Here is a 20,751-nt window from a genome sequence, read left to right on the forward strand (position 1 = left end):
TGTTGCTGTTGCTAATATTTCTTAAAATCAGTGTGCTTAGAATGTTTGTTACCGACGTTGTCTAAAGTAAAATAAATATAATTTCGTAAAAGTGGTATGCTTGCTTTTGCACAGTATAAGGAATGTTACAATCAAGTCTTTTGCTGCAACGCTGACCCTGTTGACCCAACTGACACCACGATGGATGGCCTGGTAGCCCACTAAGATGCAGCCTTATCCCTCAGCCTTGACTATCTTGTCCCACTCAAACCAAGTCCGTCTCCTTCTCCCATCCTGCCCCCTGGTTAACCACTGAACTCCATATCATAAAGGCCACTGGTCGTCGACTGGAGAGGCTCTATAAAACGTATGGCCTCACTGTCCACCTCGAGGCCTTTAAAGATCACGTGAAGACCTATAAAGAAGCTCTCTCCCAGGACAAAATGCATTACTATTCCAATATCATTGGCGACCAGCAAAATCACCCCAGAATGCTGTTCTACATCATCAACCGATCTACTTTGCCTCCTTGATGCCCCCCACCCTTCAGGTGCCCCTGACCTCTGCTCCAAGTTCCTGGATTCTTCCAGGCCAAAGTGGATTCTATCCACCAGCAGCTTCTGGTACCTACACCCCCCCCCCATGCACCTCAGTTGCAGGATGTTGCTCCCCCCGCTGCGTGCCTACCTAAGTGCTGCCTCTCTTCTTTCTCCTCTGTGGATGCTCCGTAAGTTGCTAAGTTGGTCACTATAGCCAAGGCTTCCACCTCTTCCCTGGACCTCATGCCCACGATCCTGGTCAAGGCATGTTTACCTACCCTGTGCCCCATAATTGTGGACGTTATCAACTCTTCTTTGGACTCTGGCATGGTACCCTCCAGCTTCAAAATGGCTGCAGTCACCCCATCATCAAAAAGCCAGGCGTGGACTCAGATGACCTCACAAACTACCGGGACCAATCTCCAACATTCCATTTCTCAGTAAAATCCTGGAAAGAGCAGTTGCTCCCTAACTCCGTCAGTACACGTCCAACCATGAGCTTGGATCTGGCTTCAGAGCACACCACAGCATGGAGACTGCCCTTATCAAAATCACCAATGACCTCCTCATTGCTGCTGATTCTGGCCATATCAGTATTCTCATCCGCCTGGACCTTTCTGCAGCCTTCAACACTGTTTCCCACACCATTCTCCTCAACCGCTTATCTGAATACCTAGGCCTCACTTGTGTAGCTCTCTCCTGGTTCCAGTCATATCTCGCCAACAGGAAACAGTTTGTCACCATCAGAGACTCCAGTTCCGCCCTCGCCCCAGTCAACCAAGGCGTGCCACAAGGCTCCGTGCTTGGACCCCTCCTCTTTGTCATTTACATGCTCTACCTTGGTCAGCTCATATGCCACCACGGTTTAAGTTTCCATTGCTACACTGATGACATGCAGCTTTATCTCAGCACTAGACCATCCTCTCAGCTCCCCCCAAAATCCCATGTTAACTGCCTCCACCAAATAAAAATCTGGATGTCATCAAATCTACTCAAGCTCCGGAAGGTTGGAGATCTTCTCCTTGACATGGATGGCTGCTCCATCTGCCCATCCCCAGATGTCCGCAAACTTGGTGTCATTCTGGACTCCACCCTCTCATTCCAGTCACACATCAAATCTGTCACCAAATCTGCTTTCTTTCACCTCAAAAACATCTCTAGACTCCAGCCATTACTCTCAGACTCTGTGGCAGAGACCCTCATCCATGCTGTCATCACCTCCCATCTGGATTATTGCAATGGAATCATGTCTGGGGTACCTAGCAAAGCCCTAGACAGACTTCAGTATGTGCAGAATTCAGCTGCCAGGGTGCTCACCTGCACTAAGCCCTGGCAACACATCACTTCTACCCTTGTCCACCTTCACTGGCTCCCGGTCAAATCCCGCATTTCTTATAAAACCCTCTCCCTCACCTATAAATCTCTCCATGCCCTTATCCTCCAGTACCTATCAGACCTCCTCAACCTCTACATTCCGTCCTGGAATATGCAGTTCGTAGACACAGGCTTGCTTTCCATCCCCCACACCAGCCTGAGGACTTTTGGGGATAGAGCCTTTAGTGTGGTAGCCCCCACCCTTTGGAGCTCTATTCCAGCAGAGACCCGCAACGCTGCATCCTTGGACAATTTTAAAAGACTACTGAAAACCTACCTTTGTACTAAGGCCTATGGTCTGTAGTATTTTGATCTTTGTTTTAATCTTTTTTCTTTTTTTTTTTTCTTTTTTTTTTTTTCTTATCTAGTGTAAAGCGTCCTTGGGTTCCTTCAAAGGTGCTATACAAAACTAAGTTATTGTTGTTGTTATTGTACAGCAAAGTATACAGAGGAAGAAGCTGGCAAAGATATGAGATAAAGAGATGGAGAATGTAGACAGGAGTACAAGGAGATGTAGCATAAAGTGAAGACAGAGGTGGCGAAGGCAAAGGCAAAGGTGTATGGTGTGTTGTATGAGAGGTTGGACACTAAGGAGGAAGAAAAGGACTTGTACCGATTGGCTAAACAGAGGGACCGAGCTGGGAAGGATGTGCAGCAGGTTAGGGCGATCAAGGATAGAGGTGGAAATATGCTGACAAGCAAGGAGAGTGTGTTGAGAAAATGGAAGGAGTGCTCTGAGGTACTCATGAATGAAGAAAAAGAGAGAGAGAGGTTGGATGATGCGGGGATAGTGAATCAGGAAGTGCAGTTGATTAGCAAGGAGGAAGTGAGGGCAGCTATGAAGAGGATGAAGAGTGGAAAGGTAGTTGGTCCAGATGACATACCTGTGGAGGCATGGAAGTGTTTAGGAGAGATGGCAGTGGAGTTTTTAACTAGATTGTTTAACACAATATTGGAACATGAGAGGATGCCTGAGGAGTGGAGAAGAAGCATACTGGTATTGATTGTCAAGAGTAAGGGTGATGTGCAGAGCTGTAATAACTACAGAGGTATAAAGTTGATCAGCCCCGGCATGAAGATATGGGAAAGAGTAGTGGAAGCTAGGTTAAGAGGAGAGGTAATGATTTGCGAGGAGCAGTATGGTTTCATGCCACGAAAGAGTACTACAGATGCGATGTTTGCTTTGGGAATGTTGATGGAGAAGTATAGAGAAAGTCAGAAGGAGTTACGTTGGGTCTTTGTGGATTTATTTTTTGTTCATTATTTTGTTTATTATTTTTTTGTGGACATAAGTTAAGCGCTATACAAACCTAATTTATTATTAGTAGTAGTAGTGGTAGTATTTAGAGAAAGCATATGACAGGGTGCCAAGAGAGGAGATGTGGTATTGTATGAGGGAGTCAGCAGTGGCAGAGAAGTATGTAAGAGTGGTGCAGGATATGTACAAGGGAAGTGTGACAGTGGTGAGGTGGTAGGAGTGACGGATGGGTTCAAGGTGGAGGTAGGATTACATCAAAGATCGGCTCTGAGCCCTTTCTTGTTTGCAATGGTGATGGACAGATTGACAGACAAGATCAGACAGGAGTCTCCATGGACTATGATGTTGGCGGATGACAATTTGATCTGTAGTAGGAGTAGGGAGCAGGTTGAGGAGAGCCTGGAGAAGTGGAGATATGCACTGGAGAGAAGAGGAATGAAAGTCAGTAGGAGCGAGATGGAATACATATTTGTGAATGACAAGGAGGATGGCGGAACAGCGAGGACGCAAGGAGTAGAGGTGACAAAGGTGGATGGGTTTAAATACTTGGGTTCAACTGTTCAAAGTAATGGGGAGTGCAGAAGAGAGGTGAAGAAGAGAGTGCAGGCAGGATGGAGTGGATGGAGAAGAGTTTCAGGAGTGATTTGTGACAGCAAGAGTTAAAGGGAAGGTTTACAAGATGGTAGTCAGACCAGGTTGTACGGTTTGGAGATGGTGGAACTGATGAAAAGATAGGAGGCGGAGCTGGAGGTGGCAGACTGAAGATGCTAAGACTTTTGTTGGGAGTGATGATGAAGGACAGGATTAGGAATGAGCATAATACAGGGACAGCTCAGGTTGATTGTTTGAAGACAAAGCAAGAGAGGCAAAACTGAGATGGTTTGGACATGTGCGGAGGAGAGATGCTGGGTACATTGGGAGGAGAATGCTGAATATGGAGCTGACAGGGAAGAGGAAAAGAGAAAGGCCAAAGAGAAGATTTATGGATGTGGTGAGGGAAGACATGCAGGTGGCTGGCATGACAGAGGAAGACGCAGAGGACAGGCAGAGATGGAAACGGATGAGCCGCTATGGCAACCCCTAACAGGAGCAGCCAAAAGTAGTAGTAGTAGAATACAGATGCACAATGCACACTTTGAGCACATTAAAAGCTAGCAAAACCAATCCAATTTAGGTTAGATATGCCTGACAATTTCAACACTCTGCATAAAGAAAATGATAGCACCATAACTGTCCATTAATGGTCTTCATTAATTTTTTTAAACAAAATAGTGAAGTAAACAACCTATTAAAAAGAAAAGAAAGAAAGTCACTTTATTTTGTCATTGTATTCTTACAACGAATTGTATTGTTACAATGAATGTCTTCTGCATTTAACCCATCATATTGTATATAGGAGCAGTGGGCAGCAGCAGCAGCGCCTGGGGACCAACTGTTCTTCTTTCCATTGCCTTGGTCAGGGGCACACACAGGAGTATTAACCTAACATGCATGTCTTTTTGATGCTGCAAAGAAACCGGAGCACCCGAAGGAAACCCACGCAGACACGGGGTGAATATGCAAACTCCACACAGAAGTTGGGACGGCCTGGGATTCGCACCCAGGATCTTCTTGCTGTGAGGCAACAGTGCTTACCACTGGGCCACTGTGCTGCCAAAATAATATTAAATAAAATAGCTTGTACAAATATAAAAACACTGACCAAAATGAAAGGACACTCCAGAGACTAACATATGAATTTGTTGAATTCCTTCAAATAATTTCTTTTAAGTGCCTTATCATATTTAGTCATGTTTGACAGTAACTCCGTTACTACTGCCTAACCAAACACTGGCAAACAAGTTGCTGTTGGACTGCTTTAATTTTACAGTTTAGAGAAGTTCCACACTATAGCAACAGGCATGGGTGATGACGACAGGCATGAGCGCAAGTCCATGAATACTGGGATATCATCCAGCGCTTTACCTGTTCCCCCGTCCACAGGGTTAGTGGTTGTGTCAGGAAGGGTATCCGACATAAAATTTTGCCAAATCAGTATGCGGATTGAAAACACCATACCGGATCGATCGAGGCCCAGGTTAACAATGGCCACCATTGGTACTGTGCCCTCACATGGTACTGATTGGAACAATAAAACTCGCTGTGGCAACCCCTGAGAAACAGGAGACAAGCCAAATGAAGAAGAAAAGAGAAGTTCCACACTGCAAATGTTTTAGCTGCTTTTTGTTGACTTTTGAAAACATGTTTCGCCGCTGCAAGTTGTGGAAAATATCAGTTTACGACACCTACACAGGGCACAATGGGGCATTTACAACAACTTTATGATAGCTGCCATAGATGGGTAGTCGGGCAGTAAAATAAAAAAAAAGGATGCAAATTTTATCAGGTTTAATATAGCCAATACTGTTTCATTAAAATAAGTCTTGTTTGGCTTCCACACAGATCTCTAGGATAGGATCTGGCCATCCTTACCCAGCGTAACAAAACAAAACAAAACAAAAAAAAGAATTTAAATCACTTACAGCTTCAGTGTGGATGGGGTGCACAGCAAACAGCAGAGCCGCCACTAAACTGGAAGTCTTATCCAGAAACAAGCGGCACACCCGCAGGAAGAGCACACACACAACGGCATGTAGCACCACATTCAGCAGGTGGTAGGAAGAAGCACTGAGCTCACTGAAAAGGTAGTTCAGCCGGAAGGTGAGTACTGTCAGAGGTCGATAAGATTTATGGCTCCGCTCCTGCAAAAAGAAAAAATACAATGCCATCAGGTGTACAGGTGTGTCTCACTCAATCAGTTAAGAGGGATCAAAGGCATTAAGTTTTCTGTAGTCTGTAAGTGCAAAATAACTGGTCTAAAGTTATAATGCATTTTTGCAGCGATGTAAATAGGTTTTCAATGAAGTCCCCGTGACCCACAGGTGATCATTTGAGTGGGTCCCAGCAAAATTGAAAAAAGTCCCAAATAAAAAAAGTTTTTCGACAAATTGTAGTGTTAAACTCGTGTTAGACGTTATTTAAAGTTATATGGTTATATTCATGTATGAGTTGAAAATGTATCAAAAAATAAAAAAATAGACATAAAAATCCCAAAACTGAAAACTTTGTTTACAAAACAATGTCACACCATCATGACATACCACAAAATTCAAATAAAGAAAATAGTGTCTGTAGCAACATAATAGCACTAAAATGAATTATAATGAACTACATAAAGTCTTAGCTCATTGGTCATCATCAACATAAGTGACACTGGCAATGTGAATTTATTAACCAATATGATATTGTGGGAGTGCAGGAATGAGGAGACAGAGAGATCGAGTCGAGTCAATTCTGTTTACTCGCCACACAAAACAACACCAATACAGCACAATCTCTGGTGGCAACCAGCTAACCGCTAGGCTGCTGCAAACATGGCTCACCCCGGAAACTCTAAGGAGTGCCTACGTCAGCACTCTGAATGTCCGCCTTAAAGGGGCAGCAGCCCCTGGTGAATTTACCCTCAAATGTGTATCCCCCCACTGGCCACCTGGTGGTCCTGTCCAGCATGGTGAGAAGGTGAGTGAACCCGTGGGAGGGGGGCAGGGGGCCCACCAGGTCCATTCACATGCTCAAAATGCCTTTCGGGCACCAGGAATGGCGCCAAGGGGGCTTTGGTAGGACAGTGTACTTTGGAACGCTGGCACACCACGCAGAAGTCAGCCCAGGCCTTGACGTCCTTCTTGAGGTAGGGCCAGATGAACTTGGCCCCCACCAGCTTAGTGGACGCCTTCGCACCCGGGTGGGAAAGGCCATGGATAACGTCAAAAACACGGCGCCGCCAGCCAGTGGGCACCATGGGGTGGGGCTGGCCCGTGGATACGTTGCAGAGCAACGTGGCGTTGGAGCTGTCAAACACCACATCCTCCAACCACAGCCCCATAGCAGCCGTCCGATAGGCCTGGATGTCCGCGTCAGCGGCTTGGTCTGCAGCCATGGCAGTGTAATCGAGTCCCAAGTGAACGGACCCTGCCACCGCTCGGGAGAGGCAGTCAGCGACCAAGCTGTCCTTGCCAGCCACATGCCGGATGTCCATGGTACACTCCAAGATGGCAGAGAGCTGAAGCTGTTGGCGCCAGGACCACGGCTTGGAGGTCTTGGCCATGGCAAATGTCAGCATCTTGTGGTCGACGAAGGCAGTGAAATGGCGGCCGTCCAACAGGAACCTGAAGTGTCGGGAGGCAAGGAAGAGACCCAGGAGTTCCCGGTTGAAGGTGCTGTACTTCCGCTCATTGTCCTTACGCTGTTTGCTAAAGAAGGCAAGGGGCTGCCAGGCGCCGCCCACCCACTGCTTGCACACCGCCCCGACCGCATAGTCAGAGGCATCGGTCGTGAGGGCAATCGGGGCAGTGGGGGACAGGTGCGCCAGCAAAGCGGCATTGGCCAGCGCAGCCTTGGCGTCGTCGAAAGCTTTGTCCATCCCCGGGGACCAGTCTACCTCGCTCTTGGCTTCCTTGCCCCACAGGGCCTCGTACAAGGGCCACATGCAGTGAGCTGCGTGGGGAATGAACCTGTTATAAAAGTTCACCATGCCCAAGAACTCCTGCAGGGACTTCACAGTGCGGAGGTGTGGAAAGCTGGCGACGGCGTCCACTCTAGCAGGAAGCACAACAGCTCCTTGCGGGGAGATGCGGTGGCTGAGGAAGTCGATGGACGACAGGCCAAATTGGCACTTGGCTGGGTTGACTATGAGTCCATGCGCACTGAGCCGCTCGAACTACTGCCGGAGCTGCGTCAGGTGCTCCTCCGCGGATGCGCTGGCCACGAGAATGTCATCCAAGTAAACAAACAAGAACAGCATATCCCGTAGCACAGAGTCCATCAGCTGCTGGAATGTCTGTGCCGCCCCCTTGAGACCAAAGGGCATCCGCAGGAACTCGAAGAGTCCAAATGGCGTGATGACCGTTGTCTTGGGCACGTCCCGAGGGTGGACCGGTACCTGGTGGTAGCCCCGCACCAAATCTACTTTGGAAAGCAAAGTTCGTAACAGTTGTAACATCCACCAGCAGCCTGAAGGCGCACAGGAAGTCCGCGCCCAGGAGGGGAACCGACATCGCGGCCATGACGAAGTCCCAGCCGAAACGCCGCCCACCGAAACACACCTCCACATACCTGGTGCCGTAGGTACGTATGGGCGTGCCGTTCGCGGCATCCATCGGGGGGCCTTATCCACCGGCCATGGTGTCCGCGGCCGTGCAAGCAGTATGCTACGCTGAACGCCCGCATCGACCAGCAGCCGCCGGCCAGATAAGGCGTTCTTGATAAACAACAGCCTGCTGTTCTCGCCGGCGCTCATAGCTGCTATTGATTGCCGGCCCTGGCGTTTCCCTGGACGCTGAAGCTGCAGGGCGGGCGACACTGCTTGGTCCTGGCACCAAACCTGTTGTGGTAATAACACAGCCCGCTGTCACGCTGGCGGCGGGCAGCCACCGCGGCGGGGGCGAGGTCTGGGTGGGGAGCATCGCATGAACTAACTGCTGCCGGTTGGCGAGGAAAATCCTGTCCGCTTCCGCACCCAGAGCGCGGTAGTCTTTGGTGGAGAAGAGGGGCGAGCTGGCTAGCGCTGTGCGCACAGGCGCTGGAAGCTGCTGTAGAAAAATATGGGTGAAAATGAAGGAGGGGTCCGCCGAGCCCAAAAAGGCCAACATCTTCTCCAGCAGCTCAGGTTTGCTATCGCCGAGTCCGTTGAGTGACAACAGGCGATCCGCCTTCTCCATCTCCGACAGCCCGAAGAGCTGCAAAAGGAATGCCTTGAGTGCGCCGTATTTTCCCACAGCCGGTGGGGGGGGGGGGGGGGCTTCCAGTAGCCCCATAGCTCGGGCCGTCGTCTGGGCATCTAACGCCGCCACCACATGGAAATACCTCGTAACATCCCGCGTTATTCCTCCCAGCTCGAACTGGGCTTCAATGTGCTGAAACCATGGCCGTCGACTGTGCTGCTAAAAGTCGGGCAACTTCACCGTCGCTGCTGAGATGCTAGCGCTAACATGAACCATACCGTTAGCATCACTCGGAGCCGGAGAGGTGTCATCACCGCTTTGGGTCGACATGTTCGTTGTAAACGTTCGGGGTCACCAATGTGGGAGTGCAGGAATGAGGAGACGGAGAGATCGAGTCAATTCCGCTTACTCGCCACACAAAACAACACCGATACAGCACAATCTCTCGTGGCAACCAGCTAACCGCTAGGCTGCTGCAAACATGGCTCACCCCGGAAACTCTAAGCAGTGCCTACGTCGGCACTCTGAATGTCCGCCTTAAAGGAGCAGCAGCCCCTGGTGAATCTACCCTCAATTGTGTATCGCCACAATATCTTATTTACCAATATGATGACTTATTTACCAATATGATGACTTATTTACCAATTTAACCAAAAACCAATAAACTGGTTGGGATTAAGAATGGGGAAACCTAGTGCGTACTCCGTAGGGGCAATACCAACGGGACATGGGACGCTCAGGGGATGGACAAGAGACGGACAGGGGACGGCCAGGAGACGGACAGGGCACCTGGGCGAGACTCAGGCGGGACTGTATTATAACGGAAATGGTAGTGGTACGGAACTCTGGTAAAACAGAACCGATACTCGGACGGGAATGTAACGGAAATGATACTCGGACGGGACTCTAAACGGAATTATGGTACTTTAGCGGAACTCTGGTGAGACTGTTAACGGAACTGACTCTAAAGGGGACTGCTATAAAAACTCTAAACGGGACTGCTACTTCATGAATTTTCCACATTCCAGTTTAATTTTAGTTGTCAACGTTACTCGACACCTTTATATTTCAAGCCCATAAGCTTATTACTGCACGGAATTGTAAGTCAATTCAAAACGTGTCGATATTGTAACGTGCAGGGATATGTAGACACGTTGGTCCTTGACTAATGGGTCGGACCCTTTGGTCGACTGATTAACGTTGTCGCTTGCGGAGTGGGAGACTCGGGTTCGCGTCCCGGCTGTGGCGGTTCCCGGACTGCCCCCGAATTCGCTGCATTGGTGTCAGAAGTGGGATGATGCGACCGTGGGGTCGGAAGCGCATGCGCCCAGAGGCGTGAGAGATCTGATATGCTGAAGCGCGGGGACGCGCTTCCCAAAGGAGGAAGGAGAGAGAGGGGAGGTAGTGTAACGTGCATGGATAAGTAGACACGTTGGTCCTTGACTAACGGTTCGGAGCCTTTAGTCGACTGATTAACGTTGTCGCTTGCGGAGTGGGAAACACGGGTTCGCGTCCCGGCTGTGGCGACGGTCTCCTGGACCGCCCCCCGAATTCGCTACAATATCTTACACTGAATTATAGAAAATTTCGAGCGATCACTACACAAAAACTAAACAATCTAGGGCTTGAGATTTTGTGGGCTCCCTATTTCGTACCGAAACACAATGCATACAAATTTTCAGCGATATTGATGGACTTTAAGGTACTTAAACAGAGCCCTGAAAAACCGCATTTGCACGAAAACGTGTGTTTTTAGTATTACTGTCTGGCAAGCGTTTTTTGGTTCTTTGCTCCAACATCTTCTAAGATCATTGCACTGAACTGTGGTTGTTCTAACGTGTTTTTGGTTGATACGTCGGCTCTAGGGGCTCGAAAAGTCACAGGGGTTTCCCCATTTGCGCTTGCCAGCGCAGTAATACAATGGCTCGACATATGGCTATGGTCTCTTGATGAGACCCAAGATGGCGCCGTACTGTGGTGATTCGCTATGAGCTGCTCTTGCCTTGTGGTTTGTATTTGTGTTATGTGTCACTTTTGTTGTACAAAACTCATCTTGCACAATTAACTATGATTGCCAGACTTTACTGGACACAAGATTAGACATTCCCAATAGCTGGAACCCATGGGACTTGCTAAAAGAGATTACCTACAACAAACAAGTACCACCATGGAGTAATGGCTACAGACAGCGCTGCCAGAGGCGAGGTAAATGAGGTGGCGCCCTAGTGAGGCTATGACGGTATCCTACCCGGCCCTTGATTCCCTGCATACTGCTTTCTAACGTCCAGTCCCTCGACAACAAGCTAGATGAAATTCATTGCCGAATCAGCTCACAAAGGGACATGGACAACTATTGTGTTCTGCTTCACAGCGACTTGGATGGGCCCTAATACACCTGATAGGACTATACAACCAGAGGGTTTTTCTTTGCATCACATGACCGTTCCATGATAACTACTGGCAAGGTAAAGGGAGGTGTTGTATGCTTCTTTATTGACAATATACACTACCGTTCAAAAGTTTGGGATCACCCAAACAATTTTGTGTTTTCCATGAAAAGTCACACTTATTCACCACCATATGTTGTGAAATGAATAGAAAATAGAGTCAAGACATTGACAAGGTTAGAAATAATGATTTGTATTTGAAATAAGATTTTTTTTACATCAAACTTTGCTTTCGTCAAAGAATCCTCCATTTGCAGCAATTACAGCATTGCAGACCTTTGGCATTCTAGCTGTTAATTTGTTGAGGTAATCTGGAGAAAGTGCACCCCACGCTTCCAGAAGCAGCTCCCACAAGTTGGATTGGTTGGATGGGCACTTCTTTGAGCAGATTGAGTTTCTGGAGCATCACATTTGTGGGGTCAATTAAACGCTCAAAATGGCCAGAAAAAGAGAACTTTCATCTGAAACTCGACAGTCTATTCTTGTTCTTAGAAATGAAGGCTATTCCATGCGAGAAATTGCTAAGAAATTGAAGATTTCCTACACCGGTGTGTACTACTCCCTTCAGAGGACAGCACAAACAGGCTCTAACCAGAGTAGAAAAAGAAGTGGGAGGCCGCGTTGCACAACTGAGCAAGAAGATAAGTACATTAGAGTCTCTAGTTTGAGAAACAGACGCCTCACAGGTCCCCAACTGGCATCTTCATTAAATAGTACCTGTTAGAGCCTGTTTGTGCTGTCCTCTGAAGGGAGTAGTACACACCGGTGTAGGAAATCTTCAATTTCTTAGCAATTTCTCGCATGGAATAGCCTTCATTTCTAAGAACAAGAATAGACTGTCGAGTTTCAGATGAAAGTTCTCTTTTTCTGGCCATTTTGAGCGTTTAATTGACCCCACAAATGTGATGCTCCAGAAACTCAATCTGCTCAAAGAAGTGCCCATCCAACCAATCCAACTTGTGGGAGCTGCTTCTGGAAGTGTGGGGTGCACTTTCTCCAGATTACCTCAACAAATTAACAGCTAGAATGCCAAAGGTCTGCAATGCTGTAATTGCTGCAAATGGAGGATTCTTTGACGAAAGCAAAGTTTGATGTAAAAAAAATCTTATTTCAAATACAAATCATTATTTCTAACCTTGTCAATGTCTTGACTCTATTTTCTATTCATTTCACAACATATGGTGGTGAATAAGTGTGACTTTTCATGGAAAACACAAAATTGTTTGGGTGATCCCAAACTTTTGAACGGTAGTGTATGATGCACTGACGTGGACATTGTCTCTCAGTCCTGTTCGCCAGTGTCAGAACAACTAACAATAAGGTGCAGACCATTCTGTCTCCCGAGGGAATTCCTCTACATGTTGATAACTGCTGTTTACGTACCGCTGGCGCTGGGTGAACTGTATGAAACCATTAGCAGGCAGGAGAACTTGCACTCTGAGGTAATTTCAATTGTGGTGGGGGACTTTAACCATTATAACCTGAAATCTGTACTACCAAATTTTTACCAACATGTCACCTGCCTACTAACCAGAGACAATAAGACTCTCGACCATGGTTACTCCAGAATCAAGGCAGGTCTATCCCACAACCTCACTTTGGGAAATCCAACCACCTGTCAGTGTCTTGCTTCCTGCCTACAAGCACAAAGTGAAGTGCACGCAGCCCACTGGGAAGACAGTAAAGTGCTGGACTAAAGAACAAAAATCCAAACTTTGGAGATGTTATGAATCAACAGACTGGTCAATCTTTAAGGATTCAGCCTCAAGTTTGGATGAGTATGCTGAATCAATCACTGGCTATCTTAATGGATAACTGTATCTCAGTATGGACTATTCGCTCCTACCCCAACCAGAATCCCTGGATTAACAGCGACATTTGACTGAGGTTGAGGGAGCGTACCACTGCTTTTAAACCAGGGGACAAGGAATGCTACAAAAAATCCAGGTATTACTTAAAGAGAGCCATCAAAGCCGCTAAAAGACAATATAGGGACAAACTGGAACATAACTAAAGCAGCTGTGACTTGCATGTGGAGCGGGCTGCAGGTGATTAGGGGACTATAAATATAAACCCAGTGTACCTATCAACAACTCTGCGTCTCTCTCAGATAAGCTTAATAACTTTTATGGCCACTTTGAAGCTCACGTTTTGGACCCATTGACAGCAGCACAGTGCCCACCCAATTAGATTCAGATTCAGACAACTTTATTTATCTCAATTAAGTCAATCTACTGGTGACAGAGGTTGATGTGAGTCACACTTTTTAAAAGATTAAGGCTTGTAAAGCTGCTGGCACAGACGGCATCCCTTCTCGTGCTCTCAAGGCATGTTACACTCAGCTATCTCAGGTTTTTACTGACATTTTTAACCTGTTCCTGTCATTGTGTGTGGTTCCACTGTGTTTTAAGAAGATCACTATTGTGCCTGTACCTTAGAAAACACCTGTCTCTTGCCTCAATGACTACTGACCTGTTGTTTTGACCTGTTATTATTATAGTATTATAGTGCCTAGAAAGATTGCTTATATCATATAAATGTAACATTCCCGTTATCCTTGACCCATTAGTTTGCTTACTGTTCTAACATCTGTAGATAACGCTATCTAGGGATGGGTACCGATATTCGGTACTTTTTAGGTACCGACCGAATTAGGTCGGTACTACCGAGTACCTATTCAAATAAAGTGAAACGGTACCTAATTTCGGTAATTGTGTAATAAAGATTTTTAAAAAAAAACAACGATCGGGTATTATTTTGAAAATTGACCGGATGCTTTCACACACAGATTAGCGATGGCGTCTCGCAAGTGGTCTAAAGTATGGCTACACTTTACTCAAATCGACCAAGGCAAAGCTCAATGCAGTATATGTCACCAAGCATGCAAGGCTGGCCATGGCAATACCTCGAACCTGAGGACACACTTGGTGAAGCACAGAATTTATTTACATGCTGAAGAGTGTACCTACATCTTTGATAAAGCTAAAGAAGCTAACGTTAGCACTAACGTTGTTACGGCTCGCCCACCCCGCGCCGGCAGCCAATCAGCTCGTCAGGGCTGGGCTTAGTCGTCAGGGCTGGGCTTAGTCGTCAGGGCTGGGCTTAAATTTGCTGGTCTCCCAGCACCCGTTGCCAGTTCGGGCCGTAACCGTCTCGGTGAGGTGGCTACTCTTCCCTCCATGGGCCAGAGCCCAAAATTTCCTATTTCGGTACACTCAAGGTGGCAAAACTTAATTATAATTTTTGAAAGGATCCATGTCTGTAGATGATATTTTGGTATGATAACCATTCCTGAGTGGCAGCTGTATCACAGTTATCAGCTCATGAAGTTAACCACCCCCTAAAGTAAATTGCATTTTAGACGCTGGTGCATATCCTGGTTTAGCCTCATGGTCAGGACATTTTTCAATGTTCTATAATATTGTCTTTGGTATCATTTTAAAGGGGACCTTCTTAGCTTTCATTCAAGCCCTGTTGTGGATATTTCTCACAAATATAGAGGTCACTTGAGCTCTTCAACCCGTCAATAACACACATCTTTCTGCAATGTTCGCCTAAACTATATACTTTCTTTTAGCCCTGTGGCATCCAGGAATGTCAGGGACACAAAACACAAAAACTGGAATACTCACAGGACTGTAAAGATTCAGGAAATGTATAATATACCCATACTATTTCATTGTGTGAGGTGATTGTGAACCTTAAATTAGAAGGGCATTATTACTAAGAAACTAACTAGACCAAAGCCAGTTAGTCCATGGGTCAGACCAGATATCGATATCACCCAAGGCGACACAACTTCACTGGTGCCATTTTATTTGGTACACTAACAGAAGTAAAATAATACATGATAACCTTTCCAAATGAGCAGCTATTTCATTTTTCTTTCAGGAAACCTGTTTCTGTGCCTCTCACGATTGTGTATTTAACCAGATTTTTACAAATATAGCATTTCAACACCCCTTGTACTGATTAGCCTAGCTTAAACTCTGGGACAGTTCTTAGTTGGCCAACAACCAAGGATAACCAGTACTGTGTACTTCCATTCATTGTGCTAAGCTAGGCTAACGTGCAGCCAGATAGCTTTCTACTAAACACATATAGAGGAAACTGGTATCTATCTTCTTGTCTCACTCTGGAGAAGATTGTAAGCTAATTTCCCATAATGTTAGCATGTTCTTTTAATGTATATGTTAATATGATTAGTTAAAATGGCTACGAGGAACTTTCATCTTGTGTTGATTTTAGCGGCCTCATGTGGACAAAATACAGCTGTTGCATAGCAACTAGGTAATGTATCTATTTGTGGCTATGTAAGATAAATAATGGTAATATGACGCTGGTGAAGCAAAGTAAACTTTGTTTTAGTAGTGTTCATACACCTAAGTTACATGTATTTGTTTGTATGTGGCAGGTGAAAACTGACTGAATATGGCCACTGGTGAACAAGCAAGTTTTTACCCAATACCAAAGCGCCCACGGGTGGAGTGCATTATCCACTGTTCTGATGATACAGGTAAGCTGGTTTCACTACAAAGTGTCGACTCATGGAGAACTCTGCTCAGGGCAGCTCAGATACCAAATCATGCACCAGTTTTGAAACTGGCAAAAGACATTCCTGAGGGACAGATTCCACAGTAAGCATCGCAGTATCTTCACTATGAAGCAAATTCTTAATGGCCTCCTTGCAAAAGAAAAGAAAAGTTGTGTCTCTGCTGAAGATAAACAATCTAAGAGAGTAGCTCGACATGCTCCAAGTACATCTAGGACTTATGATGCAGAGTGCATATTTTGTCAGAAAAACAGCAAATATTCCAAGAGACAGAATACGAGAGAAGTACTGGTGCAGTGTCGAGAACTGCGAGCTGATGCAAAGATCAGGAGTGCAGCCACAAAGAAAAGGGACAGCAGAATCCTTGCCATTGTGAGTAGAGACCTTGTAGCAGCTGAAGGGCACTACCACAGGTCATGCTATAGACTTTACACCAAAGAAGAGGTTTCCAAAGGAGAGGTTGCCAGCAATGAAGATGATGATGCTGCAGCCCAGTATGAAGCTGCTGTGAATAAGGCATACAATGAGCTGTTCCTCTTCATCAGGATGGAGCTTTTTGGCAATCCTCAAGTGATGACAATGACTGATCTTTCTTCTAGACTGGTAGCTTCAATGAACTCCCAAGGCATTGCCCAAGTCAAGGAATCAACCAAGAAGCACATAAGGCGAAACCTGGAGAGTGAGTTTGCTGGAGCCTTGCAGATATTCCCTGATGAGAAAGGAAAATTCCTCCTCTATCCCGATAACTTGTCCATGAGGGAACTTGCCAAAGAAAATCAGTCTCTCAAAAGGGAGCTGCAGACCCTGAAAAGTGTCAGTGCACAAAATGTTATAGCCAAAGCAGCCATCAAATTGAGAGCAGACATTAAAAGCCAAGATGTTCCTCAACCCTGGCCGCCTGAAGTCAAACCAGAAGCAGAATGTCCTACCATTCCAGAGTCGCTCATTATCTTCCTGTACTCTCTACTCACAGGCTCAAATGATCCTGATCATGCATCCCAGAGAGTGCAGTGCCTTCTGCAGTCATTTGGCCATGACATAGTATATGCAGTGACATGTGGAAATACCAAGCCTTCCAAGCACATTGTTCTGCCATTCAGTGTCAAATCGTTGACAGGAAATGTAGAGTTGATAAACATCCTCAACCGACTTGGTCACAGTGTGTCCTATTCACAGATGGAAGAGATCAACACTGCCCTGTGTCTCCAGAAACTCTCATCATCAGGGAGTGGCATTGCCCTTCCAGCTAACATCCATCCTGGCATATTCACAACTTTAGCCTGGGACAATATCGACCGTCTTGAAGAAACTGTCAGTGGTGAGGGAACATCTCACAGAGTCAATGGGATTGCTGTGCAAGCAAAGCCAGTCAACCCACTTCCTGTCCAACCCATGCCCACTGTTCCCAAAACAAAGAAGAGAAGCATTGATGGACCCCCACCAATGTTACCAACTTACAATGCTGGACAACGGGTAGGGCCACCACAAAGCAAAAAGTCAGATGCCGATACTGCAGCCAATACTAAGCTTGCCAGAGAGAAAAACCTTCTTTGGACCCTAGCACGCATGTCACAACAAGAAGAACAGTCAGTCAGCAGCTGGACAGGCTTCAACATCCTGACTCGAGGAGAGATGACGGTCATCCCCGACAATATAGGCTATCTGCCTACCATCAATGCTCCAGCGACACAAATGTCTACTGTCAACGAGGTGCTTAACCAGTCACTGAGCATCATGCAGTGCTTAGGCCTGAGGAAGATTGTCTGTGTCTTTGACCAAGCCCTGTATGCGAAGGCTGTCGAGATCACATGGAAACACCATGACAAGTTCCATGATATCATCGTTAGGCTTGGGGTATTCCACACCATTTGCACACTGCTGGCAATAATAGGAAAGCGTTTCCAAGATGCTGGACTCAAAGACCTCTGCATTGAGTCTGGCATGATTGCAGAAGGCTCAATTGCTGGTGTTATGGATGGCCGCAAGTACAACAGGGCAGTGCGACTACACAAGCTCCTTCCTGTATGAGGCTCTCATGCGACTGACCTTGAATGGTTTCCTGTCCTGGTTGGAAGAAACTCACAGGAATGACATGGTTCACCTGAATGAGACACTGAAGACCATTGACAGCCTTGGGAAAGAAGTCTCACAACATGCTTTGAAGGAGGTCCTCGAGAACAGCTCTTGTACACGCATCATGGATCTATTTGAAGTCTACCGTGAGTTCCTTAGAGGTGGAAACGGCAGCCTCTCGAACTTCTGGATGTCCTATTTGGACATGGTTGAAATCTTGTTGGGGCTCATCCGAGCATCCAGAGAGGGAGACTGGATGCTACACTTGGCTAGCATTCGAGCAATGATCCCATGGTGCTTTGCTTATGACAGGATGAATTATGCACGCTACCTCCCCTACTACTACGCCCAGATGTCTGAGCTGCCCATCACACACCCAGATGTGTACACAGAATTCATGGAAGGAGGCTTCTCAGTCCAACTGGGCTCCACCAATCCCTTTGGCCGAATCCCTGTTGACCAAGCTATAGAAGAAACGGTGAACAAAGACACCCAAACAGCTGGAGGGACAAAGGGATTCAGCTTGAAGCCAGGAGCTGTGACCAAATATTATCTCACAGCTGAGTATAGAAGCATGTACGTCAGACAGCTGAGAGACCTGACAGGTCAAGGCAGGTGCAAATGGTCTCATCCAGATCTACAGAGTCCAAGGATCAAGAGAGATGAAGCAGATGTCCAGTCTCTCATGGACCTTATGGAGAATAACTGGCTCAATCCTATGTCCCCTGATGAGATTGATTTGGTTAGCCTCTCCACTGGCAACATGGCAACACCTGATGTGACCATAGATCTCTTGAGAGCTCTTGAGAAAGGAGAAGAGGCCTACCAAGCATTCCAGCAAACAAGGTTAGATGCAGACCCACCACCTGTGAAATTCCACGACAAGATGACCAAGCAAAGTCTGAAAACATTCTCCAATGTCAGCACAAAACAAGCTCATGGAAAGAAAGCACAGGATGTGGTTCTGAAGGCAGATAGAAACCTTTTCAGTCACATGATCCTGGTGGCTGAAAGCAGGAAGGTGAATCTGAAGGATGTCCTTGCCTACCCATTGGGCCCACTACCATGGGCACTGGCAAATGCTGATGGGTCCTTACGAAAAACAAACAAGGCTGCACTTGCCAGAGAGCTTGAAAAGAATGTATCTCCTGCAGAAGACATCCCAATCCCATCTACTTCCATCATTGATGGGATGAGCCTGGTCCAAAAAATGAATGGCAACAACAAAACCTTTGCACAGGTGGCAGAGTCAGCCTTGACCCAGGTCCTCCATGAGGGAGCACAGAGTGGGAGGATTGATGTTGTTTTTGATGTCTATCACCAGACTTCGATCAAAGATGCTGAACGACTGAACCGGGGTGGAGACATCACTCTCCAGTACAAGAATCTTGCAGGGGGACACCACGTCCAGCAGTGGAGAAAATTTCTGTGCAGTTCCTCCAACAAGACCAGTCTCATCAAGCTTCTGGTGGAAGAGTGGAAACTCCCACGATACAGAGCTATGCTGCATGGCAAGGTGTTGTACATGACCTGTGAGGAAACCTGCTACAAGTTGACAGAAGATGGGTGTGAGGAAGCAGCAGAACTGCACTCCACACATGAAGAAGCTGACACCCGTCTGCTCCTGCATGCATTGCATGCAGCAAATGCGGGCTCAAAGTCAGTTATCATCACAGCTGAGGACACTGATGTCATGGTGCTTTGTCTTGGCTTCCAGAAGGACATCACCTGTCCCATCTACCAGAAGTGTGGGACTCAGAACCGCACACGGTTTGTCGACATCACCAAACTGGCAAGTTCACTTGGAGACAGCATCTGTGACAGCCTAATTGGCTTACATGCCTTCACAGGCTGCGACACTGTCAGTGCATTCGCTGGTCGAGGGAAGCTGAATGCCCTGAAGATAGTGAGAAAGCACACTTCCTGCCAAGAGACTTTTAGTCAACTGGGACAGACATGGAATGTGAGTGATGAGCTGTTCCAGAAAATTGAGCAGTTCACCTGTCGGATGTATGTTGCTAATAGCAGCACTGCTGAGGTGAACAAACTGCGTTACCAGCTCTTCTGCACCAAAAGGGGAGAGGTTGAGTCCAGCCAGCTGCCACCATGTAGAGACTGTCTCTTTATGCATGTTCAACGAGCCAACTATCAGGCAGCAATATGGAAGTGCTGTCTGCAGGCTAACCCTGTGGTGCCAAGCCCTACTGAGTATAGATGGACAGACAATGAAGGCAAGCTGGCCATTTACTGGATGCGCTCCCCACCTGCACCAGATGTGGTCTTGGAAATGTTAACATGCAAGTGTGTGCATTCATGCAAAATGCCAAGCTGCATGTGCCTGTCAAATGGACTTCCATGCACAGACATGTGCAGGTTACAGACCTGCAGTAACCAAAAACAGAAGGATGGTCCAGAACTGGACTTTGAACTTGGGGAGTCAGATGATGAGAGAAACGAGCAGTTTGATGAATGACAGTGTGATGATTCTGATGGTATTACTGTGGTAGTAGTCTATTGATGCACAGGATGTTGATTCTGGACTTGGTTACCCAGAGCTTGATAACAATAATGTAACCATATTCACATATACCCATTACCCTACCCATTACCATTCCATATACCCACTAATGATATGGGATTACATGTATCATTGACTAAGTATATGTAAATGTCAATGTTGTTTAAAATATTGAAATAGTTCATTACCTCACTATGGTATTCCTTTTTATCATGTATTTTGATTGTGTATTTAAACAAATGTATAGAGACC

General features: G+C 46.6%; 1 protein-coding gene across 1 annotated transcript in view; it reads right to left on the reverse strand.

Annotated features, from left to right (window-relative positions):
- The window catches only part of tmtc3 (transmembrane O-mannosyltransferase targeting cadherins 3), a 126,487-nt gene that overhangs the window by 101,676 nt on the left and 4,060 nt on the right, over positions 1-20,751 (reverse strand). Inside the window, exon 3 of the mRNA XM_056281440.1 lies at positions 5,673-5,891. Coding sequence (XP_056137415.1) covers positions 5,673-5,891 — 219 coding nt within the window. The remainder of the gene's footprint in view (positions 1-5,672; positions 5,892-20,751) is intronic.

This window comes from Lampris incognitus, chromosome 6 (assembly GCF_029633865.1).
Source record: "Lampris incognitus isolate fLamInc1 chromosome 6, fLamInc1.hap2, whole genome shotgun sequence".
NCBI classification, from domain to species: Eukaryota; Metazoa; Chordata; class Actinopteri; order Lampriformes; family Lampridae; genus Lampris; species Lampris incognitus.